The following is a 26,214-nucleotide window of genomic DNA, read 5'->3' as shown; positions in this document are numbered from 1 at the left end:
TGGCAAAATACATATAAATACCACACAGTTATAATCTTCGGTACCTAAAAGAGACCAGAATTCCCATGCATAATGGATAAGTTAATACAATAAACTAAAATATATAAAGACTACAATATATGCAATATAATTTATTAGAATTACACTGTAAAATGGGAGTTAGCTGTAACATGTCGTTGTATCTGCTAGTTAAGATCCAATGTAGGCAAACACCCATACACAAACCTTTATAAAACAAACTGATTTAACATATAAAGCTATTCTATAAATATTAAGGTCATAAAGAACTGGGAAGGGAGTTAGCAGCTGGATAAGACATGAGAGATAGCTGATTGAAGTGAAAGTTGGAGGCTGGAGGACAGACAACAGAGGCAAGAAAACCAGAGACAGATCACTATGTGCACAATTTCCTTTCTAATGATAGCGTGTTGAGGCAGGTACAGGCATCAGTGCCGCTTGAGATGTAAGTACTCATACTGATTGGCATAGGGGTACAGAGACAGATACAGTAGTTAGGCGGCGGGTTGCCTTCCCTGTCCACTGAGGTCTGTGTATCTTGGAGTCTGCTGTTGGCCTGCCCCAGGGTAGAGCCAACAGTCTTAACTCTGCCTGTCACAAACACCCTTCCTCACGCTCTCCCTTCTGCTTTTTTTGCTACATGTCTCACCCACTCAATGCTATAATCCTCACCTACATCTCATTTGTCACTATAGACCCAGAATTTCAAAGAAGACACTACCACTCACCAGCTAACTTTTGAATATGAAAAAAACAACACGTACATGCCTTTCTCCTGTGGGTTTACCACTACGCTTAAGAATCAAAGCTAAGAAACACAGACACAGTGCCAGACGCTCCCACATTACACTCATATACCCCATCTTCCTGAATTCCCCTCCTTCCTACCCACATCCTCCCCCTGTATTGTCCCATCCATCGACTCTTATTGCATTGTCTGACCGACCATGTCAACCACGAAATAAAAGGCTAGATCGAAGGCTAGATTGGTGCACCCAGTCCATCCCTGCAGGACAGGCTGTGAATAGGGCCTCTTTGCCTGTCTGTCCCCCATCCAGTCCTCCAATGTTCAGCGTTTTTACTGTCAGGCGGAAGAGGCGACTCAGCGCTACCCTTTGCCTCATGCCACACTTCTGCAGGAGTAGAATGTGTAATTGTGGGCAGACCAGTGCCATTTGTTTTCTATGTTGAATACAGCAGAGGCAGCGGAACAAATGACAGTGAGCCAGAAGTGTGACTATTTGTCGGAGGTTGGTTAATGCAAAATAATCCAGAAAGTATTGTGTGCATGACACATGCTCTCACGTGAACTCCTGAGAGGTCAAAACCCTTGGAGGGACCAACTGAAATGTTAATACACTCATACTGAACTTACTCCCTACTTTACATAACATCACCACCGGGGGTCGAATTCAAGCCATTAGAAAGAACCTTAAAGAGCAATGTCACCTTTGTAATAAGGCGACATTACATCTCTCCTCACCCTTCTTTTCTCTTTCTGTTCTCCTCTCCATACTCTTCATTTTCTGCCTTATTCCTTTCTCCTCTCCCTCTTTTTCCACTGTCCTCCTCCACCTTTCCATCTTCTTTGCGCTTTCTTTTCGTCTACTTTCCGCCATCCCTCTTTTTCACCTCTCCGGTTCATTCTTATTAACAGCCCCAGCAGGAGAAGGATGTGCTCTACAGGCTGGGGTCTAGGGGGCCACAGCTGCCCAATAACACCCTGATTTATCAACCTCCTCCAGCTAGCCTGCATGGAGATGCTGTTTTGCTCACTGGCTTTGGTTGTTACTTACAGCCGGTGAGGCAGGTTGTTTGTATTTCTGGCTGCGCGTCCTTAGGATGTGTCTGGTGTAATGAAATGGCTCTCCTTGTAATGTATCTAGCCTTCTCTCCAGTAGCTGAGGCCTGTCTGTGTATCTATCTAGCGGTTTTTTACTCTACCACAATATATTAACTGACATGAGGAATGAAAGGGTGATTAGTGATTGGTGGTTGGTTGATGTTTTTTTTTTTAGAAATCTCCACCACAACCACTTGATAACAGAAGATATAGCCTTTGTTTTTTCTCTGTTTCAGTGCATTTATCTTTCACATTCTTTTTGATCATTTTTTTCTCACTGTAATTCTCATGTTTCTTATCCTCACATCTTCTCCATCACCCTGTTCGTACACCATGTCCAGTTACAGATGGAGACCAGATATTCACAGATCCAAAAAAAAATCCCCAAGCTGATTTCAATGAAGTTAATTTTTGAATTAAATGTTAATAAGCTCTCTCTCTCTTCCTTTCCTCTGACTTTCTCTCTCCTCATTTCTACCTCTCTCTCTGCCTCTAGTCCAGTACCAGATGGAGATGATGCGTTCTCTGCGTCATGTCAACATTGACCATCTGCATGTGGGCTGGTACCAGTCCACCTACTATGGCTCCTTTGTCAGCCGAGCGCTGCTCGACTCCCAGTTCAGCTACCAGCATGCCATCGAAGAGTCAGTTGTACTCATCTATGGTAAGTAGACCCACAAGAAGACGGGGGGATGACTATGTTAGTGTTCAGTGTATGTTGTCACAATACCAAAATTTTGACTTTGATACCATTACCAAGTTTAGTATCCCGTACTCGATACTGAAACAATACTTGAAAGTGAAATAGGATTCCATACCTAGATAGATCAGAAACCAAATGTCAAGTATGCTGTGGCAAAACAATGAGCTACAGAGAGCACAAAATACATCAACAATAACATTTGACCTATTTAATAACAATTTCATAGATAAAAGGGAAAATTGCTAATCTATGGTTAGATTTGTTACATTACAAATGTTAATATATTATGTATTAAAGACCTGTCCTGATCAAAACCACATGTATTATTCTATGAATAGTTCCAATATGACGGAGACGGTGGAAGTGTACATTTTTACTGGTCATTCTGTCTGACATGGTGGAGCCACTGCAGTTTAGAAACTTTTGTTTACAAACCAAAATGAGACTCCCTGATAACTATAGCTTAATACGTGTGTTGTTTTGGAACTCACATTTTCTAATATGCCTGTGATTTACGATACAGGGTAGGCATGACATCAATACACTACACTGCTGATGCGCTACTTATGTCATGTAATTTAGAAGCTCATCACCATCCTACCGGGTGGCTAGCATGCTAGCTTATTCGCTAACTAGTTGTGTTTTGTGGTCCTTGGAGTGGTCTGGTTGTCTGTCACTGAGGTTCTTGGTGAGGTTTGAAGTTTTTCCTCCTTTTGCACGACTGTAGCACCTTTTTATACAAGGCAACTACTCCAAAATGTATTTCACTCAATGTGTTCTCCAAGTCTGATGAAACGTTTGGCCATGGCAAAACATGAAAACATGGAACTTGGTTGAAGTCACCATCAAATGCATTACAAACAACTGGAAGTAAAATGCCTAATCTAGTTTGTAATGTTACACACAGCCACGCTATGACGATAACACAGCAATACAAAGTTCATATTCTTAAATTATTGAAGTAGTCAATTTTAATGGAGGGAAAGATGTTACTCCCTTCGGGTTAGTGGTCACTTACAATTTAAACTCCTGCTCGTTAAGTGTGTTTGAATAGCAAAGACGGGTTCAACCATCGGTCAGTAATGGTCAGATGGGCTAGTCTAATTCTTATCCGATCTATTGACATCACTACCAGGGAATGCTTTATTGACTAAGTTGTAAAATGACAAGGATGCAGAGAGCAGATTTACTGCTATATTGTGCATCTGCCATTCACAGGCCACCACTAATCATATTCAGGAGGTTCATGCTGATGGAAAGGGGCTCCAGGAGAGTAGGAAAGAACAATTTAAAGTGCTACACTATAGCCTCGCATAATAATGCGGAATCTCCATGAAACAATGTCCGAGAACACACATTCTATATAACAGATCTGAATTAGTTTTACTCTACAGCCATTAAAATGGCACTGCTTCACATTCATTTTAGTTTCAGCTATGATCAAACAATCACAAGTCAAGTTTGGTCTCTTTAATAAAAGGTTTCTAAGAATAGAACAGCCACTGAGAAGTCTTCTAATATTCTACTGTGGTTGACATTCATAGAATCTCAACAATAAATCAGTGTGACAAGCACAAATATTAAAAATATTATTGGTTATGATTCAAGATAAATCGTGTCTATGTTGACATCAAATATTTTTTCAATAGATTTAGGATTTTGAGGAATTATAAATATTTTTGTGCAGATCTGCGTGATGCAGATGTCATTTTATACAATGCAAACTGCTATCAAACACCAAGGTTGCTGGGTGTATTAGTGGTGCAGAGGTAGTTATGTACAAGTTCCCTTCTCTTCCCACCTCAAAACTTGGCTCCCAGTAAATGGCAGGTGAGAAGAAGGGTTGTGCAGTGCTTTGGCTCATGGAGGGAGCACATGTCTGTCTGCAGCCCTTAAAAAACCAACAGCAGGAGGGACAGTGACACGCAGAAAGCAGGAAAAATAGATGGGTTTAACAAGGTAGCTGGAAACCACTAACCATGGACATCATGTCCCTACACCTGCTTCACAGTAGACCTTTAAGAGCTGCCTATAATGGCTGCACCACAAATGACATCCAAGCTGTTGGCCGCTTTATTTCAAATTACAGCAATTTTAAAACCTATGCAACAGCAAATTGTGTCCATTTAACTCCTTAGTGTCTTAATTATAGGACGATTCATTGCTACACAACCACTCCAAGTGCTCCAAGGCATTATATTTGTACAGGTGCACATTTAAATAAATATCAAATGTATTTACTTTGTGTTGAAATGTAATTCACGCATTACATACTGTTACAAGCTGAAAAACTAACAGAATATAGATGTTGTCAAAATGCCTGATGATATCAAGGTAGTTTTTTTTTTGCCCATATTGCACAGAATGTGCTTAGTTTGCCTGGTTTATGAACTGGAACATGAGTACAGCCAGGGTGACACAAAAAGTCTTACAAGCTCCCCGACCTGAAATCCCAGTCTTTCATTAAAACAGCTTAGTGTTTATTCACCCCCTTCAAGTCTGGAGTGAGGGGCAACTGGAATTGTCGTTTTAAAAAATGATCAAAACGGCTTTGAATTTCATCAATGTTTCAGTGCCATGAGTGTAGAGGAACCCTCCCCCCCGGCCCTCTTCTTTCCCTCCAAAATCACTTCAGGGTTGTCATGTTCTCAGATTCTACAAATCCATGATAGGCAGAGATTAATTTTAACCAGTTGACATATGAACCCCTCTGATCGAGTCCTGCCAGCCAGCTCGGCAGGCAGTCAGGCAGCCCTTTCTCATTCTAAACAAGGGCTCCTGTTAATGTCAGTCAATAATGCAGCGCTTAATGGATCAAAGCACCTCAAAGGAATTGGCATTATCTCTGTTTAAAGTCAAAGGGAAGGAAAATAGATTTTTTTTTTCTTCCCTTCGTCATTAGCTCATTGGTCATTTTATCCCGATGGATGAATCAATCAGGTGGACAACTGGCGAGTTAATAGCTGCCGTCCAATGACAGCTTACAATTAGAGGGTGGGTTGTTAAACCAATCGGTTAAATATGTTCACAACAGCAGCAGCTTTTTTAAACAGTTAAGTAGTGAAGATGGACAGGCAGAGGGCAAACCTACAATACCTCTATGGAGGTTCAGAGCTTTCAAGTTAGATACATATAGTCATTTAATCTATAAATATAATTTTGAACCCACGTGCCTCACAACTGGGGATTCTCCTTCTCAGACGCATTCTCACTTTTGAAAGTACTTGTTAGCGGGGTTACAAGACGCGTCGACAGAGCCAATTCTTGTTGGTCACAAACAACAGAGTACTTTGCCGTTCTTTGATTTTGTCTAAGGATTTTGGTGTTGGTCCTTACTGACATAAGTTCCGGAATTTCGTCGTCTCTCCAGTTTTCATCGCTGTCTTTGTGTAAATCAGCCTTCTTCATAGTCAGAGGTTTGTTTTGCTCCGCTGTTGGCCGACACATGATATAAACGGCATTAAGATGTCCCAATCAACCACAAATGGGCTCACTTGGAGAATACTCTCGAAACTGGCAGGGTCAACACCAACTGAATCGGGCATTTACGTTCACACATACAGCCACACTGGGTAATGTCTAGATAATTTCAGGTTTGCTGTGTATATATGTGAAAGGGGCTCTGGTTTACTGCTTGTATGGTATTTGCAGATTGAAGAATGAAATGATACAAGCCCCTTACCTCTTCTCCATAGCAGCTTACGTCATGTTGACCAACAGAAAACGTTTGTGACATGGTAGAAAGTAGTGTCATCAAAAGTCTCCTAGGAGCTGGATTTTGATTTAGTAACAAAGCCTCCTATGGATAGGAGAGAGTTGTCTTAATCATGTGTGGCTGTCACCAACTAGTCTCAGTGGAGATTGGCCAGCAACTATTCAGATTGGCTGTATCTTGCTCTATCTCTGCTGTAGGCAAACATTTGGGGTGGTGTCTGTCAGCATGTCCAGTCTGAGCCAGTTTAGTCCGTCTGTCTGTCTCTCTCGCTCTCTTTCTCTCTAGTAGAATAAACAAGAATGTGGAAAAGAATTGGGCGACTGTTAGTCCTCAGTCAGAGAGTCTAGATGCTGTTATGTATTAAACAGAAACATGAATCGTACACGTTCTGAATTCAGGTTCCTCTTTTTCATCCAGCTAAGACATTTACTTAATGCCTTGTTAACTCATTGTGAAACTCACTTCACTCACACTGGACAGAAACTCACCAAACCCGTCTTTAGTCTTTCCACTCCTCCAACAACCACTGACTCCGGTTCGGTCAGGGAAAAAACCTCCTTTCACCAAGTAAGAGGTGACAAAAAACAGCATCGCCTCAAGCCAACAGAATCCATTGACAAAAACATTCATGTAATTTTACCTTGCATATAATTGTAAAAAAAACACACACTTCATTCAAACTGGACATAAATAAAATAACACTCACCAGTAACGTCTTAGCAACTCTTTCCCCTGTTTTAACAATCGCCAACTTTGAGAAAAATATGCAAATATATCGGCTATAAACGCAGTTTTCCCCTGCTGCTTGATGAGAAGCCGACTGCGGGAGCAGAGCAGCAGCTCGTTCTTCCGAGGCAGATCATTAAACTAGCAAGATAAAAGAAAATCGGCAAAACAAATCACCCCAAAATTCTACAACCCTACTCGGCCATCACTGATTCCAATTCGCCCAAACTCCCAAGCTAAGTGTATTGTGAATAATACAGAAAAAAAGAGGAAAAATGACTAGATAGATCGCAGTCTCAATACTGGTCTTAAAAGAATCGCAATAAGCCTATTATCCTATACCATTCAGCTTTACTGAATGCACTATTTTACTAAGTTATTTCATTGTCTAAGGATATTTTGGGTTGTGATTGTGTATTACTGAAGCAAACCTGACCCCAGACCTTCAGATACATAGAAAAATATAGATATAGAATGTATGTCAGCGGATGATTGCGTGGGACCAGCCAGACAGACCTTAGGAAGCCACTATCGTCTTACATTTCTTAGCACGCTTTACATAAAGAGGAAATCTGATTGGATGTTTGCTGAATTAAGCCAGTGTGATTTTAAGAACAGTTTTACTTGATTTGTTAACTCTCATCACTCTCTCTTCTCTTTCTAGACCCTATAAAGACTGCGCAAGGCTCCCTGTCCCTCAAGGCTTACAGGCTTACCCCAAAACTCATGGAGATCTGCAAAGAGAAAGATTTCACACCTGAGGGGTGAGTAGCTCAAAGCGAAGCACACAAAAGGAACAACTATATCCAGACGAAGTTCATGATCGCAGCATGCAGAAGTGACGATGGTCCCAAGTATATCTTGTGTTTTTATTTGTGCGTACACATGGGCTCACATTGCATACAGGAATACAGAATTAGAATGTTTTGCCTTTTCGCGCTTGATTCTGCTTATTCAATGGATGCAAATACAGGCTTGTGCATCCACAGGGGAGGCATTTAGTAGCAGTTGCAGATTGATACTGATGATGAGGATTTATCAGTTCGCCCTTGCCCGTCAAACAAATGTACCATGTTTATGCCTTTTCTGACCCCAAGGCTTATCGTAATTGCTTTTAAATTGCAGCTAAACATGAATGTAATGAGGATGCCATTTTCCAGGCAGTTCAGGGTAGTACAAGTGCACAAACTCACACCTGCATAAACACACGCATGAAGGGACACACATGCACCGACATATGCAAGCAAACAACTCCGTAAAGAACTCCCAGAGGTTTTCGACTGCTGTTGACTCAGAACCTCGGGATATAAATTTTGAAATTCACTAAAAGCGAGTGTTTTTGCAGGGTGAAGGGACAATTAAACTGCATCATTTCATTTCTCTTTCCCATTTCCTCTGTATGTCTCCACCTGTGTCTCTGTTGCCAGTGACTCTGTTATTGACCCAGTGTGTTTGGCCCAGAGTCAGGATCTTTCTCATTTCTACAGCTTTTCATTAGTCCCTATGATTTATTACAGCTCCAATCTGTAGCTATCAGTGTTCCCAATAAGCCCATGATTGAGATAGGGGCAGGTCAGGAAAGAACAATTTCACCACATAACAATCTTGTCTCAATTCTCTTATTCATATAGACTGGAAAATCTTAATATCAATCAATATCAATTGTTGGGTTTTTTTTCCCGTCAAAGGTGCAAATCTTCAAAAGGGTTTTATTCCCCCCCTCCAATTCAATGTGTGTAAAAAGCTCTCTTTCATGTTGGTGTATTTGATGTTTACATAAGCTTGCATATATTGTGCACCTTTTTAATGAAAGGAAGGGTTAGATGAGTAGTGAATAGACTCATCCCTTTGAACTGTGTCGTCCCCCCCGTAAGTTAGCTGGGCTATGGAGACACTGGTCAATAGCCTCCACTTCAACACACAATATGACGCATCAAATTAGTCGGCCTGTGGAGACAACCTTTGGCTTTGTCCAGCGGGGCCCAACTTGGAAAGAGCATGGCATTAAGTGCGCCAAGTCCAGTAGGGTTGAGCAATTTGTCCTGCCTAGAATGTGCTGTCTTTCTCTTTCCTCATAGACGCCTTTTTATATTGCTCTGCAGGCATTTGAAAAGGTCATCATTTTCAGGAATATTTTAAAGCACTGCAGATGAATAATTGTGTGAAAGTGTATAACAAACAGTATTTATATCATTATAGATTTTTCCTTATAGACTGCTGCAATCCATACCGATTTTGTTCTCCCCATTCAGAGCCTAAGGCAGGATTGTCCATTTCCGCTGCCTTAAAGTCTCCTCTTAAAGTTTGCCTGAGGTGGTGCTCTACTCGGAATACAAAACAGCACTTTTCAAAATGACCTTATCAGAATCAGATGATGCTCCACACCCATATTTATCACACAGACAATCATAAAATAAGCATCTTCCTTTCTGGTACAGTGCACATGGTGGATTACTGCAGCGAGTGTGTTGATCACATAACAAGCAAGACGCATCTCACAAGCCAACATTAGACATATACAGACATTAGTTCGTAGCTCATGCACTGTGCACAAGTGACAGGCTGAACCAAGGCAGTCAGTCAATGTTATTGGATTTATGTGAGACATTAAGCAGAGTTTGAAGTTCCATTTTGTGTTAACAGGCCCATGTCAGAAAGAGAGAGACATGCGGCTTTTAGTTCCTGAGGAACAAGGAAAGGTGGTTAAAAATTGGTTGGTGCTTTGCACACTTATCAGCAGAGCCCATAAAAAAGTAATTGAGGCTACTGAGTCTAACATTGCTAGGGGTGTGCAATATAAACATCCTATGGCATTACACCTTTTTCAGATATCAAAATGCAAATGTGCATAACATTACTATTTGTTTTGCTTTTATTTGGCTGAGGTACAGTTTACTGAGAAGTACAAGCCAAGTGGTAACAGAACAATGCAACCATTGAAACCTTTCTAGTAAGCATATGCAAAGAACAAATAAATGTGAAGCTCTGTCAAAGTCAGACCTGAGAAGATGTTAAATGCATGCACTTGCATTAGAACTAGAGATTGAACTATTGTTAACCCCATCCACCCACAGTTCACTTAAACTGTGTTCAAAATGGCTATGGATCAGCTAAGACCTGAGTTTTTGGTGTTGGAATTATGTCCTGCATGTAGTTTTTGCACATAAACAGGCAAGGTTGCCCCATTTAAAACCTTTTGTTGTCAGACAGAAAACCATGTTCCCTCTGGGTTTAGTCTTTACAGTATCAGCACAATAAAAAGAACAAAGTGATGCCACCAGGGTCTAAAATTAGCACCCAAACAATTTAGAAACATTTTTTCTCGGGTTAGTAAATGGACCGTGAATAAACACTGCTGCTCCTCAAGACCCAAGTAAAGTTTATAAAGATAGATTTCTGGAGATAAAGTGGCAGTTAACATTTCTAAGTGGAAGACAAAAAATACTTGCCACATTCATTATGAGTAGATTAATTGGATTTTTCCAAAAATCTATATAAAAGAAATGCACCGCAATACTTGTAAAGAATGTGTATGATAGAAACTAGACTTTTTCTTTTACTTCCCCTGCTTTGTCATGTGCTGACTTAACTGTGTGCAAAAGTTGGTAAGAACAATTAATGTAAACAGGTAATCATGACATTTTTTTGGGGGGAATGACAAATTGTAACTTGTCCTGCCTCTCTCCTGTCCTGTCCTTCTCTATCCAGCTTGAAGAAGGCTAACATCGGCTTCGAGCATATGTTTGAGGAGGTGCCTATTCTCATCAAAAACTCCCACCTCATCAACGTACTGATGTGGGACCTGGAGGACAAGTCCACGGTCGCTGACAAGCACGAATTGCTCAACCTCTCCAGCAGGTCAGACATGAGCTCATCCACACAAGCGTTGAGAGTAAATGCAGTTTGCTGTCAGAATTAACTATTTTCCAACAGGTTTTTCTCAGAGACTAGCATTCACAAGATTCTTCTGCATGGTCTTGTGGGACATTGTGTGGGTTTATCAACAGCTATGCTCTATGAAATAGCGCAACCTTCAATCTCACTGTGAATTTTTTTTAATCTAAAACTGACATTGCAAGGAACATAAAGCTGCCCTAACAGATTTAACTGCTGTAGATAGTAGATTAATTAGTAACTTAGTTTCTCACTCGACTTTAATTCCCAAATTAAACTCTCTTTGTTTTGTTTATTTCGGAGTTTCAAGGCTCCTGTTTACAGAACATGCAAATTAATAATCCTATATTGGACTTGGAGAGGCTCGAGTAAGATAAAAATGATGAGAAGCTCCTGAATCTTTTGAGCCCAATTTCTTGTTCATGTGTCATGCCGTGTAATTACATTACATCATCTTCTATTTTTACGCCACTGCCTGCATCATGGTGTTTTATAGATCTGCTATGATCAAATATGGAAAAAAACAAACAGATCACAGTGTGTCCCAACAGCCTCTGCGCAAAGGCAAATCCAGGAAAACTGCTTATTAATGAAAATGTCATTGTCCCAAACCATCCGCCACGAAGCAAAGTGTCACCTAATTTGATTCATTTGCACATGGTTACCATAGTACTGTTCATCCATGTGTATGGAAGCATAATGTCTTCCTAAAAGAATCTTACAAGCTTTGTCATGGTATCTCTGTAAACCTGCAGGGTGCTTTTACAGACATGAGTTAAAGCCACTTCTAAATTAAAATTGATTTGACATTAGGGAACTCCTGGGCATTAGTCTGTGTCTTCTACACTGTTCTAAAGTGTACCAGATTGGTGGAAACGAAAAGAGGTCTATTGATGTGTTATGTCCTAGGTTTATCCATCATACATGGGTTGAGTGCTGTTTTCAAGCACTTCTTAGGAGGGCTAGTTTGATTTTGATCTTTTTATTATTATAATGCCATGAGAAGGTCAAATCCAACAATGTTTTTATCTTATTAAACAGGAATAGTTTGTGTAGCCAAGGCTCACGCTTCTGTGCTATTGCCTTCCAAAAACCTATTAAAAACGCATGGAATAGCCATATTGTTGAATTGGGTGACATATTCATTATAATAAACACAGCCGGTATAGTTTATTCTGAAACGACACCATAGTCTAATTACATCAGCTGCATTTTTGATCTCTGGAAAGCAGAATGCTCACAGACACTGAACTGTGATTAGTCCGCTTTGATAGCTTTACAATTCATCATTAGCTGCAGAAATTATGGTTAGAAATGTACAGTGTTCGGGTCAGATTCAGATTTTTCTCACAAGGTTGAATATGCAGCTGACGACACTAATGAAGAAAGGGTCAGAGTTGGTGGACCCGCAATGACTCTGGAGAAGCTATAACAGCGTGCCGGATAGCATAAATTACACTGGCTGTGTTAGCTGTAATGAAGAAATATGTCACCCAGCAACGCTATGGCTCCTTTGTCTGCTTTTAATGGTTTTTACACAATAATGGACTTCTACGGCACATAAGCATACGTTATATGAGGCGGTGGCTTCACAGACAATACTTGCTAGTAGAATAATTTCTGTGTTGGTTTTCTTGATGATAATGAAAAGATAAAGGTTCGCTGTTTTCTTTCAGAAAACTCATGTTATTAGTGACGCCAGTGGCCATTAGTGAACCACTGTCAGCATCATGTTGCTCCCACTGCTGCATGCTCGCACACTCTATAGCTGCGAGCGAGTACCTACCAAAACCATGAGACTGAACATGATTGACCAGCATTGTGTTTAGAATGCAGTAAAATTAATTACAATCATATTTACATTCATGTTAGCTTGGTGTTTGCAAATAACTCGCCACGAAGCAGCCGGCGGCAGATGCATGCCGTACAGCCGAGCCACAGTCAACTTAGGTTTCAGTGAGCTAGGATTAGCAAGAAAACCAACGTTAGCCAGCTAGCTGTAACTTGCTACACTGCATGGATCTGGTGTTTGTTGCTTTGTAATGTTAGCTGATAAGGTAATTTGCAAGTGGAGAGCCAGCCACACCTGCCCCAGGAGCCTGGATGAATTAGCTGACGCTATACACTCAAGGCAGTGTTTTGCTAAATCAGCTAGCTAGCAAGTCTGCCGCATTAGCAAGCTAACATTAGCAGCTAAAACCAAGATATATTCCACGTCAGTGTTTCCTCTAGCATTTTTGTCAGCACCGGGGGAAAAGGGTTTTGTTGTACCACCATAACAAAGAGTTCAGACATGCTTTGCTGTGTAGTGGCCGGTAGCCCGCGACCCTCAGCCACCCTAAACTTCAGCATTGGGGTTTGATCCCAGACCACTGTGAGTTTGACCCCACCCCTAACTAGCTTCTGCCAATACAACACAGTCGCCAAACCAAGGTCTGCCTCCTGTCCCCAGCTGTAGAATGTATAACAGAAGAACAACATGTATGGACTCGTTAGCGACCTCCATTTAGCTATTGACCGTAGGTGAGCTGAAAAGGGAGAAAGTCGGGAATGGACTGCTTGCAAATTGACAATAAAAAAACGACCAATTCATGTAAAAAGTTAGGAACAGGACCTTTAAAGGTAACACACGCCTAATCCCTTAAAACCTATTTTAACATGCTTGGACTACAGTACGGATACATCATCTCATGGAAATGTTTTAGTTTACAGTCATAAAATGAACGTTGTATTGTGCATCTTAGAGGTATAAAACAAACCCCAACAAGTATTTGTTGTTTAGATAAGATCTGTTACAAAATTGCAGTCTACATACATATTCAGGTTCTTAGACATGCTCTACTATTTACCCTATGTCAGGAACTTTTTGGTATATCCTTGGTCTGAAAGAAGGTACAGTAAATGCCACATCTAAATGTCAAAACAGATTTATTCAGAAATGTCTCCAAAAACAGCACCTACCATCAAACTTTGCCTTCCATCACTAATGAGCACAATATGAACAAATATCACCACACCATATCAACTGGCAGCTTGGCTCTTAAAGTTGCATTTAGATCTCAGAGGCCCTCAGCATCAGTCTCAGGAGAATTTATCAGCAATCATTTACGGAGATAAACCGCTGCAAGTGGAGCAACAGCTGGGAAGCTTCCCAGGGGCAGGTGTGAGAAATTAGCACAATAACGACTCAAAGTTCTGATATACACACCGATGGCGTGCAAAAGACTCTTCTCAGCTGTGTCCTGTAACACAAGTAAGTCATGAATTTAATATGCACTCCTCTGTACAGAGCTCTGTAGAGTGCCTGTGCCTGGCCAACTGAGTGTGGCACCAGCACAGTCATTTGTTAGAAATTGTCAAATAGACCAAAGGTGAATACCTCACTTTTCTTGCATATTGTTCCATTTTCCAAATGACTACTCTGAAGTTGAAACATAGCTTTTGAGTTGACCCGAAATGGGGAAGAAGCACCCTGGCCCTCCCCATGGGTCTCCTGGCACGACTGCCGATGACATGCTGTGCAAGATGAAACTGTTTCTTGAAGTTGTCAGATTGCTGCGCAGCTCTGTCCTTGTATTGGATTGTAGCGTCCATCTCTCTACATCTTCGACTGACAGCCCCGCCCTTTTCTCCTCATTTCCACCCCTTCAAAAAAAGACAACGATAATGGGTTTTATTTCATGTTTTTCCTTTTGTCTCATTTTCCAATCTACAGCCCCATTTGTCAATGTCATCTACATCTAAGGCTGAGTGAATGCAGTTTCACTCCAGCAAACAGGGTTGTTCTTACCACAGATGATGATGTTGATCGTGGTGATGGATTGCATGAATCTAAATTCATTTATGTAGCTATTTCCCCCCAAACAATCTAGAAATGCCTAAATATCTGCAATCCTACAAAGCAGCATATATTGTAAGGCCACAAAGCTTCTTGCATGTGAGCCATCCTATATGGTCTTCATCCCTCTGAAAACGTCCCCACTGTGTAGTGGCAGACATTGTTCATTAAAAATCATCCTTTAAACCTCATATTTACTTTTTATTCTGTGCGAATGAGCAACTCATCAGTCCATTACTTCGTCTGCTTAATGTAATTGGCCTTCTACATATAATTGTTTGACAATGGCAGGAATACGTAAATAGTTTTCTGATCTACAGGACTACCCTGATGATATTTATTCAAAGGGAGGAAAGGGTATTGAGTGCAAGGAGAAAAGACGAAAACTGTTAAGGCTTTGTTAGAGCTGGAGGCATAACTGGAAATCGGGGCCACAAAGGAGGAGGTGACAGAAATGTTGCTGTATAGGAAATACACTGTAGAAAAATGATCACTGACAGACAAACTTAATCCAGTGACATGAAATAATGATTATGGGCAGGAAGGGTGGAGTCATGAATAGCAATATTCACAAAATGAATAGCCTTTTCAGTCACATAAAGATTAGGACTTTGTCTCAAACCCAGCATAAATCTGTCTGAAAATATTAATTTTATGCATTCTTTTTAACTTATTTTCGCATTAATACTATAAACTTATGTTGGGACAATGTTAGATATATGGTACTTCATGTCGTTTTTAGAAATCTCTTATTCTGCTAAGGAAGCAAGCCAGAGAGCCATATTGTGCCACAGTCCATCAGTTAAAAAGGCTCCATTAGAGTAAAACGCTCATTATAAGAATGGAAGTCACTTCCTTGGCAGCTTTGTTAAAGAACTCCCCTCTGAACTTTCAATTTACTGAATGTCAGCCCATTTTTGCACACACATCAGTAACGTTTTAGAATTCGTCCTCGATTGTCCTGTTTGAATATGAGCATGCAGGCCTGCGCACACAGCACACTGTTTGGGCTGCCATTGAACCTGACCTTAAAACAGAATCAGTGATGATAGGTAGTCCTTCCGTAGACTTTGATTTCTAATTCAGGATTGATCGTAAGGCTCACTGACCTGCCTAAATAATTCAAACCTTTGGAGCATATGACCAGGCCGTGTAGATGAATTATTAAGCGTGCAGTTTTTCCAAACCACCATCTTTGAGTTTTTGGAAATATAAATAATTGTGTGCATAGTTATTAGCGGTAGTGTATTTTCATTGCATATTCAGGCTTTTACAAACATACAGTAACAACAGAAAATGCTAAAAAAAAATTAACACAGTAAAGAACAGAGCAAACTCAATACATTTGAAAGGTAGGAGTAGTAGTAACTGTATGGTAATAATAACAACAACAATAGTAATAGCAATTCTTTATTACCAAGCATATGTCAAGGACACTATGATACTGGGAATAAAATAAAAAAAAATTACAAACTGATAACACACGAACAAAAACACACACACGCACACACACAGCTCAGACACTAGACACATACATAAACGACAGATGTTTTGAAGGGTCCTGCTCTGACTAAATGTTTTTCTCTGCATATATTATGAATGCACACCGCACAAATTAGCTACCATATTGCTCAATAAAATAGTTTTAAATGGGCTTTCGTCAGCGAGAATCAATTTTGACACAGTCGGAGGGACTCAGCAGGGAAGTGCTTTGGCGAGATTTGGTCCTGGGCCATCAGTTCTCATGTTTACAGCTCTGGCACTGCAGTGGAGGGTTGACAAACTGATCACACAACAGTCCTCACAGGCAAATATCATGGGGCTAGAAATTACTCAGCAGTCTAGATTATAGGAACGACAATATGAGCTTCTGAAAATCATGCTTAACTTACATTGTTAATTCTATGCACATGAATGTAACCCTGTTTGTACTGGTCTGTGCTCTGGCTCAAGGCTTTATACTTCCTGGCATTTCACTCATACCATCTGACATTAATACTAACAATTTAAATGCATTACTGGCTTTTTATTGTAAGTAATAGACAAAATGCAAGAATCAGAACCGCAGTTTCTTTGATGTTAGATTGTAATTTGATTTCATCAGTCAGTTTCATTGCGTTTTTTTAATTCTGTATTTCTATAACCGTCCCCGGTAACACTTTCTGTAAAGACCACATCTTCAGTGACACGAGAGCATTCATAGTGAATTATAATGCATACATAATGCTTTATAACTACACTTATAAAAACACAAATTGTTTTCTGATGCATTATATCAACAGTGATAAAACATAATAGATGCGACTTATAATAATTAATAAGTTCAAGTGTCTTATTTATGCTCTTGACTAGTTGTAAACCAGAGGCTGACTGATGGGGTTTATAATACATTATGGACACCAGTATTCACCTATACGCAGCTCAAAAATCATCTGAATCATCAGTAGTAAGGACTTGTAGTTAAATGCATGAAAGTGCATTCAACTTTACTTCCCACCATCTATGAAACCTGGTGAAATCTTCATTATTATAGATGCATCAGTATGTTCTTCACTTTAATTTACACATACAATGATTAATTATTATACTGCATGGGCTATTATAGCACAATATGAGTCCTTACTACAGATGATTGTTGAGGTGTGTATAGGTGAGTATAGGTGGCCATAATGTACTATAAACCCTGTCAGTAAACCTTTAGATTATAACTAATCAAGAGCATCAACAAGACACTCAGACATATAAATCATTATAAATCACATCTATATTGTTTTATCACTGTTGATATGGTGCATGGAGTGTAGTCATAATCTCATTAAGCATAATGAATGCATTATAGGTCACCGTGAATAACCCCATAAACCACTAGATATGGTCTTCATAGACAGCGTCACCCAATTCCCCAGTTCATTTTCTAATCACCTTCATAGCACCAAGAACACTAAATTTGTAGCTGTTGAAATAATGTTACAAATGTCATGTTTTATATGAAGCCTGCAAAAGCATAATGACAAAGTGAAGATTCTCTAACATTTGCTGTGCTTCATGCCAATACACGTTTCACTACACCTAACTCAAACAACAGAAGACTGAGGTTTTAAATACAAAAGACATGGCAAGTCAAATTAGGTCAGTTCATGTTACATTGGAGCTTGTACTTCAGTGGTGTACCTATGGTTATGGACAATTCGTTTTCAATTCAAGACTTTGTGAATAAATTGAGGGTTGGTAATTATATGTCTTGACAAAATATATATATACATTTTTTTTAGCTTGTAACAGAAGACAGAGTGTGAGGAGCCACGCAAGGGAGAGGAGTATTGATTTATAAAATAGTTAATTGAAAAAACTCACAGCATAGAGTAAAGCATCTAAAATCAACCAAAACACTCCCCGCTCTTCCTCCACATATTCACACAAACAATGAAATACACACAAAACAGTTACATCAGCACAAGTGTACACACAGCCAAAGCATACCCGGTGTCCTTGCGGATACATTGCCATTTAAATAAACATTCAGGATCTGTTTTGCCACAGTACATGCTGCATTATGTAGCACCCAAACATTCATAAAATAAACAACTATTAATATACAGAGGAATGTACAAGGGGAGGATTACTTGGAAGTAGAGCACTGCAGCCTTGTCAAGGTTGAACTTAAGGCAGTGGTGAGACATTGTTTTAAAAATGGGGCACATGGGAGCAGAGAGAAGAGGAATACTAGTAGAGTTGTGTTGAGTGTTGTCAGCAGTGTCAGCATGGCAGGTCTGGGGAAAAGGATGTGATACCAGAGCACAGAGATGAAGCACGGAGACACGAGGAAGGGTCCTCAGATCCAAGTACTCTAAAACCCCAAGAGAGATGATTCATGTCAGATGTCTTTCAGGATACATAGAGCCACCTATCTAGTGGGAGGTGAACTCAAAGATTAGGTCAGAATGGATGGCAAACATGGACTGTCGGAAAAATGTGAATGTAGCATTTTAGACGCAACCACCGGGAATACTGATAACCACTAGCCACTGTTTTCAATTTGTAGTGGCTCTTACTTGATGGGACGGTGCCTCCTGTGGTGTAGTGTCAAAGGATCTGTCTCTCAGGGCGCACTCACACTGTGCATTCGTACAACGCCCCATGCTTCAGGGTGATTGTCCCACCCTCCATCTTCCCCCGCGGCCTAGGCCCACTTGTACTCACATTGATCTGGGCCGCCACTCGAATGCCTCTTGCTTATAATGTCATCACCCCTCGGAGATTTAGTATTGTCCGACTGTTTTTTAATATTTTCATCTGACAAAATCTGCAATAAACACTCCACCTCCGCATCAAACCGCCGCACACCGTTCAGCGACATCTTTTTAAATGTCCAGATGCATATTAATAGTCCCAAGACCGCCGTCAATGCTTTACCAAAGCCCGCCTCTCTCAACCGGGCCGCGGCCGGCAAGCGTGCCGTGCCTGGGTTGTACTCAAACTGGTCAAATAAACTAGACTTTAGCCTTGTGGAATTATATGAAACATTCTATTTATGTCCGTTATCGTAGGCAAAAGTTAATGTTGTAATGCAGAAAGGTGCTGCAGCAGCATGTGCTGTCTGTGTGCACACATGTGCGAGCTGCATCAGTTTCAGAAAGGTAGCCGTCACACACTGCTCATGTGGGATGTGTGGCTCAGGCATAAAGGCTGGATGAAAGCATGTACATCACTGGTGCTCACAAGTGCTCATGGCAGCACAAAAATGTGTGAATGACATGCTGATATTTTTTTCCAGCAACCATTTGGAGAAGAGCCTTCAGCTTCTGATGGACAGGGTGGATGACATGTGCCAAGACATTGTCAAGTATAACACCTTCAGCCGTAACCTGAGTAAACAACAGCAGCAAAAGCACCAGGTAACTCAAGCACACACACACACACACACACACACACACACACACATACACAGACTTCCATGAAGTAAGTCGCACACACCAGGAAACAACAGCTTACCAGCATGCGTATAAGGGAAAGAGGCACAAGCATAAATACACACACACTTACCCACACAGGGACATTCCACAAAGATGCACATTGAGCCAGCAGGAAAACAGCAGGTAGATTTTTCGCAGCTATGGACACAACCGATTGCAGCTATAATCACAGCAGGTAAGCAGCAAGTACCCTGTAGCACAAACGCGCACGCAAAAAAAATCTGGTGATACAGGCTCACACATTAATGTACACGCACCCACAATTATCAATCCACACTATACACTGGACACTGTTCTGTGGTTCCATTTCTGTAGGAACAAAAATTAGCGTGATTGGGTCTCATTGCAGAAAGCTTATCTCAACTTTCCCCCTGTGTTGGCACTGATACACCAGGTAATCTCCGAGTGCACTCATAGGTGTTGAGTTGAATGTAGAGATGCATCGTTCCTGTTTTTTTCTGATCCAATCAGATGTTAATCACATGTTATAGTAAAGTTAATGTTACGAGTGTGAATGTTGTGTTTGCATACAGAGATGAGTGAGCTACATTGGACAATTAAACAGCCTACCTCTGACTGCCTCATGCAACTCTTATGGTGAAAAAAGTTCACTTGTCACAAGTGTCCTGAGATAACTTTTGTTATGATTTGGCACCGTAAATAAAATAAAATTGAATTGAAAATAAACACTGGCCTGATTAAACGTTACATATGGGGGATATTTTTGTTATCTATCGCTAACCTGCAGCTCTCTGAACAAGTCCACATGTCTGTCAGCTACATGTTTCTCCAATTGGACGTGCTGGCTCCCTTGGTCTGGATCGATTTAAAGCATAGTTTACAGACGGGCTCTGTGGTGTCCATGGGCTTGATATTGTCGGTTACGTTGTGAGGTAGCAGAGAGTAGCTGCACACAGACACGCTGCCCCACTGGTGCACAAGGTTCATAAAGTAAAGATACTAATAAAACGTGAAATAGTATTGTTTTTACCGACTGGACAGCTCTGGACCTGATTCTACTGACATTGTCTTGGGTTCATATATTTGAGTTTTATTTATTAACCATCTGCTAACAATGATGATTGTGATTTGAACATTGGACCCAAAGTGTGCAGGGTCCAAGTTATATTCGGTCAAATGGGGTCTGGTGAAGGGTTCAGTTGTATAGCTGCAAGTCTCATTACTTTACTATTAGGGTATTATGAATTGCTACTAATTACCTCACAATGGAGTAGGACAGCCCACCCCCACCAAGGATTTTCTTGGTCGCAACTGGTCATCTTTTAGAGCAATTAGTTGACTCACATATAAATATATGCCCTACAATTGAGGCAAGATTGAGAACATGAGCTGTAAAGTACAGGGGACAAGACAGACATATTTTATCACTACAGGGGCTACGTCTGTCATTTATTTATCCTTAAGTGAAGCAGAGTAGGTTCAGAAGGTTAAATACCATGAGTCATGCTCAGACATACTTCAAATACCACCCATGGAGAGCTGATACATTCAGAACCAAAGCAAGTATTAATAAACTGAGCCTTTCCTTAATTTAATCAGTAAGGGAAAGTCCTCAATTCTATTATTTTTCAGTACCAGTGAGATACATTATAAACTCAAACTTTGTTTAAAAGCAGCAGCAGTAACACTTTGTAAAACACACAGTCCCACACACACTCAAGAGAAACATAGACATACCACCTACAAGAACAAACTCAGAAGCACCAACAAGACTTGAACAAAGCGCACATACATAGGCACGCACGCAAGCACGCAGATGAAGTCAGCCACGTACCATCTGCAATTACAACCTCAGCCAGATGCATCATAAACATTTGGCAACACATGCATACACAAAGGGTCATACACGCACACACTACTCAGGAAAATGGAAGCGTAGAGGCACAAGGTTATCTGCTGATGTGTGTTGGATGGGTGCACACAGACATACACCTACGATCAAAGAACTACATTATTCTGTCATTATTCTGCAAGTGGTAATGAGGACATGTCTGAAATGTTAATGACCATCGGGGCTGAGTCAGCAACAGCGGTAAGAGCCACTTCCAAGCTCAGACACATTAGACAGGCTTACAACAAGCATGCATCTGATAGCACAGGTAGCCCCAGCATGCACACAAGACATTCACAACCTGGGCCACGAAGAAACACACACCTACGTAAACACACATCCCGGGGCCAATCATCTACACTCTAGCCATTATGATCCATCATTCTGCCCTACCGACCTCCTCATCATCACAGCCCGCAAGCCTTACTCCTTACACGTGGGCACACACACAACACACAACACACACAAACATCATACAAAATATCCCACAGACAACCCCCTTAATGGTGTCTGCTCTTTTTTATGTTTCACTTGATTCTCTAGAATGAACAAACAGCGCACACAGAGACAGAGAAAGTGGGCCTCTATTACACCTTTCAGACTAAGTACTTACACTACTTGCTCCGTGTAATCTTGTGCTATTGACCCAGCTGCTTCCCAGACAAATGGAACCTTATTAATCATCATAGAAAGTTGCGAAAGGCGCCGTGCTTTAGAGGACTCCATTTTTCATTTATAGCTCTCTAAATTTGGTAAATAGGAGGTTCACAGGCACAATCTGTGGCCAAGTTAGTCTTTGTACCAGGAAATTTATGTCTCACTCCACCCTGATTTATTCATTTTCAATTTTCCTTTTTATTTGATTTTCTCACCGATGGACGCAGGCTACACTTTGCTGAAGATTAGGTATGGAGCAATGTTCATCTTATGAACCAAGGAGTCATGATTCATAGTTAATGATATAATTCAGCTACCATGAGATGATTCAGCAATATTTTCTAAGTCATTATTTCTGAGCCATTTAATTAGTTTTGATGTATAAACAGAAAATATACACATGAAATTAAAACCAAGGCATGTCTGGGAGTGTATTTGTTTGTAGTAGGTGCTAAATGGATACAAAGCTCTCGAGAAGTCTATGACAACTCAGAAAAAGGTCATCAGTCGGAGCGTTATTGCTTTTGAAAATGGTCCAATGTAGAGTGCATGTATGACCTGGTCCGACACAGACTCGTGGAAAAACTACCGGAACCAGACATGAATAGATTTGAAATCTGAAAGGCACCCATGGATTATTATACCTGATCAGTCGACCCAAACAGACTTTAATAGAGAGAACAGCACAATCAACAACATGATCCATGTGGTCCAACAGTATAGTAGTAGTAAAAAATAGTAGTGGTGATAATGACGATAATTATGATAAAAATAACAATATAATAGAGAAAGTCCTAGAATCACACCCCAAGAAATGATTGACAGAAAATAATTGTAATTTCTAGTTAATTTAATATCTGAATAAACATGCATTTGTCATTTAATATATTTATTTATTTTACATAGAGTACTGATTTCCTTGAATATTATTCTTCTGATTATGACTTACCAAGTGGTCCGAGCTGATCCTGAGTGCGCTCTGATCCATTCGGATCCACTCAAGTATTAGAACATATTGCCCTACACAGGCTCGCCGCAGTAGAACAAGACACTACCTGGTCCGATTAGACTAAGTGCAATTTGGACCCAGTCCGACTCTGGTCTCAGTTCCTCAGACCAGTCCGGTCCTGTTAAGGCCAAAAGCCCCCCATCCCAGCATGGGTCACGGTGTTTCCAAAAGCATCCTGAGGGAATGCTTCTCTGCAGCTGCCCCTTGAAGGCTTGTGAAGGTAGAGGGTTAAATAAATAGAGAAATCTGCGGCAGTCAGTAACAGAACTGTGACGTGGGACGGGGTTATTTTCCACCAAGACACCTACTTCAAACATATAGCCAAAGCTAAACAACCTCAACTAAACTAGGACATGAACACTACGGCTTTCCTCCCAGTCCCCATGCAACTGGACAGAGCCTGAGCAGCTTGTGAAGACAAATTGGGAAAGGTAGCATCGAAAGGTGCATCTTCTGAATGCTGACTCAAAGGAGGTTGTTTCATATTTGTTCTTAATTTAGATTTATTTGATTTCCTTGTACTTTGACTTTTGCTTCTAATGGGGGTTGGGGGGGGGGGGGGGGGGTAGGAATCTTATGTCTATATTTATATATGGAAGGTGGGAGTGCAAAACTGTTTTTGTTTGCTTGTTTGTTTGCACAGTCATGCTGTGATGCATGACTGTGACTACTCCTACCAAAAAACTGTAGGAGTAGCGATTAATTCGAACAAACATATCTTTTATTTATTGTTCATCGTAGCATTTTTTGTCAGCTTCAGTCACCTGATACAGGTGCATTGTGGGATGTGTGCTGAAAGAACTCCTGCTCCCATGTCATTTTTGCTCCCCATCTGCCGCAACCTCCCCTTCCGTCGGTCAGTCAGGCTTTCCTCCATCTTGCCAAATTAACAAGGCTTTTAGGATCTCCAGAGACCCGGCACCTCACTGATTTACGACTATCAGCCCTCCACATATCACCCCATCCCTGTCAGCACTGATAATTCTTCTCTTTCTTCTCCATCTCTTCTTTCATCGCCATTTTTCTGCACAGCTCACTTCTTTCCTCTTACTGTTGGCATTATCTGTCCTCCTCCTACTTTTTTTTCCTTCTTACTATCCGCTTCCACTTTGTGCTCTCTGCATCTCTCGCTTTATTTTTCTTCTTGTTCCTGGTTTTCTAACTTCATACCTCTTTTCTCATTTACTTTACTCCCACTCCTCACCATCCTGATGTCATTGTTTCGCTTGTTTTCACATTCTCATCCCGTCTTCTCATTTTCTATCTTGTTTTATCTATAACCATCTATTCCCTTACCACATTCAGTGCCCCCACCACACACACACACACACACACACACACACACACACACGCACACACACACACACACACACACACACACACACACACACACACACGCACACACACACACTTCCACTAATTCCAATTTTTCTCTTTGTCCCTCCCTCCAGTACCTTCAGAGGCGGCAGCAGGAGAACACCCAACGACAGAGCAGAGGGGAGCCCCCACTGCCCGAAGAGGACATCAGCAAAATGTTCAAGCCCCCTCAGCCTCCACCACGCATGGACACGCTGCTTATTGCAGGTACATACACACACACACATACATGCATGAACAGCGTGAGACAGCCCCCCCCCCCCCCAGAACTCCACCCGCTGCCTCTACTTCCCTCACAGGAGCTCAAGTTCTGTTTTGTAATTATCTCCGCCATTATCTTGAAATTACATTAATTTAAAGTTTATTGACTCAATCTCAAACCCGACCGCCCCTTTCCCTGCTGTTTCACGCTATTCAGCTCTCCCCCGCCTTCTGACAACATTCTGATCCTTCCGTTTACTCTGCTCTCCACTAATTTCATGTTTTGCTGTTCTTCTGTTTCTTCCCCCCTCTCTCTCTCTCTCTCTCTCTCCCTCCCTCTCCCTCTTCCCCGCCTCTGCCTGTTTGTGTGCATGTCTGTGTATAAATGTATGTATGTACATATATATATATCTGTGGGTGTGTTTTTGTGTGGGGCCGCGTGAATGCATGTGGCTACCCTCCAACAGGGCAAATTAACAATTACTGTCAGAACGTGAAGGAATTCACCTCGCAGAACCTCGGGAAGCTGTTCATGGCGGAGGCTCTCCAAGGCCCCAACTAGACAAGAGAAACTGCAAGAAGGGGAAAGGATGCACAGAGGGGGGATAAAGAATGGTGACAGAGACGCAAAACCACCTTGAAGACGACTGGAAAAACACAGCATCTTTACTTGTTTTCTAAGAATGTGTTCATTGTTTTTATGCCTAGCTCCATCTTGGATACAAAATGATCTTTGAAGATCACCTGATTTTCATTTAAATAAAAGTCTTGCATCTCTACATGTTCTCTGGCTCTGAATGTGTTTTCACAGTTGAACTGTATTTGACTTTTTCATGGTAATTGCAGTTTCTAGACTTAGGCATTGTTTTTTGTTTTGCTGTAAAAATGGTTAGCTTTATAAACTATACAGCCAGGCTTAAATGGGACTTGCACATAACAAAATAGTGATAGTACTAGTGCCCGACTGATATGGGACCGTTGTCGGGGGAATATTTGGCAGATTACTGATAATGGTCGCTGATATAGTGAATCTTTGAGCTGTAATGAGAATGGACCTTTTCTATGTGGATTGTGCAAATATGACTCTGCAAAGGAATATTTAACATAATATATAAAATGTATTACATTGTCAACCAATTCTAGAAATAAACAGAAAAAATAAAGATTCAAAATAAAATTGATAACTAAATATATATCAGTATGTTCGGTATCATTCAACTACTGTCCACGCTCTGCTGGACAAACTATGTAATGACACCATTTCTAAATCACCCCAAGCCCCGCCAATTAAATTTTAATATTGGCACATATCACACCACATACGCCGGTATGTCTGGGATGGACCGATAGCGATATATTGTCTGGCTCTACACAACACAGAAATTCACATATTACATATGGATGATTT

General features: G+C 40.9%; 1 protein-coding gene across 1 annotated transcript in view; it reads left to right on the top strand.

Annotated features, from left to right (window-relative positions):
* Nucleotides 1–25,585, top strand: part of LOC310951037 (eukaryotic translation initiation factor 3 subunit H) — a 65,515-nt gene extending 39,930 nt beyond the window's left edge. The window contains exons 3-8 of the mRNA XM_083919108.1: nt 2,358–2,525; nt 7,670–7,769; nt 10,714–10,863; nt 19,512–19,632; nt 24,680–24,812; nt 25,274–25,585. Of these exons, the coding sequence (XP_083775234.1) occupies nt 2,358–2,525; nt 7,670–7,769; nt 10,714–10,863; nt 19,512–19,632; nt 24,680–24,812; nt 25,274–25,368 (767 nt within the window). The 3' untranslated portion in view covers nt 25,369–25,585. The remainder of the gene's footprint in view (nt 1–2,357; nt 2,526–7,669; nt 7,770–10,713; nt 10,864–19,511; nt 19,633–24,679; nt 24,813–25,273) is intronic.
* Nucleotides 25,586–26,214: the final 629 nt, after the last annotated feature.

Source organism: Echiichthys vipera (genome assembly GCF_963691815.1).
Source record: "Echiichthys vipera genome assembly, chromosome: 8".
Taxonomy (NCBI): domain Eukaryota; kingdom Metazoa; phylum Chordata; class Actinopteri; order Perciformes; family Trachinidae; genus Echiichthys; species Echiichthys vipera.
The sequence above is the reverse complement of the archived record's forward strand: the minus strand, read 5'-3'. Positions and strand labels throughout refer to the sequence as shown.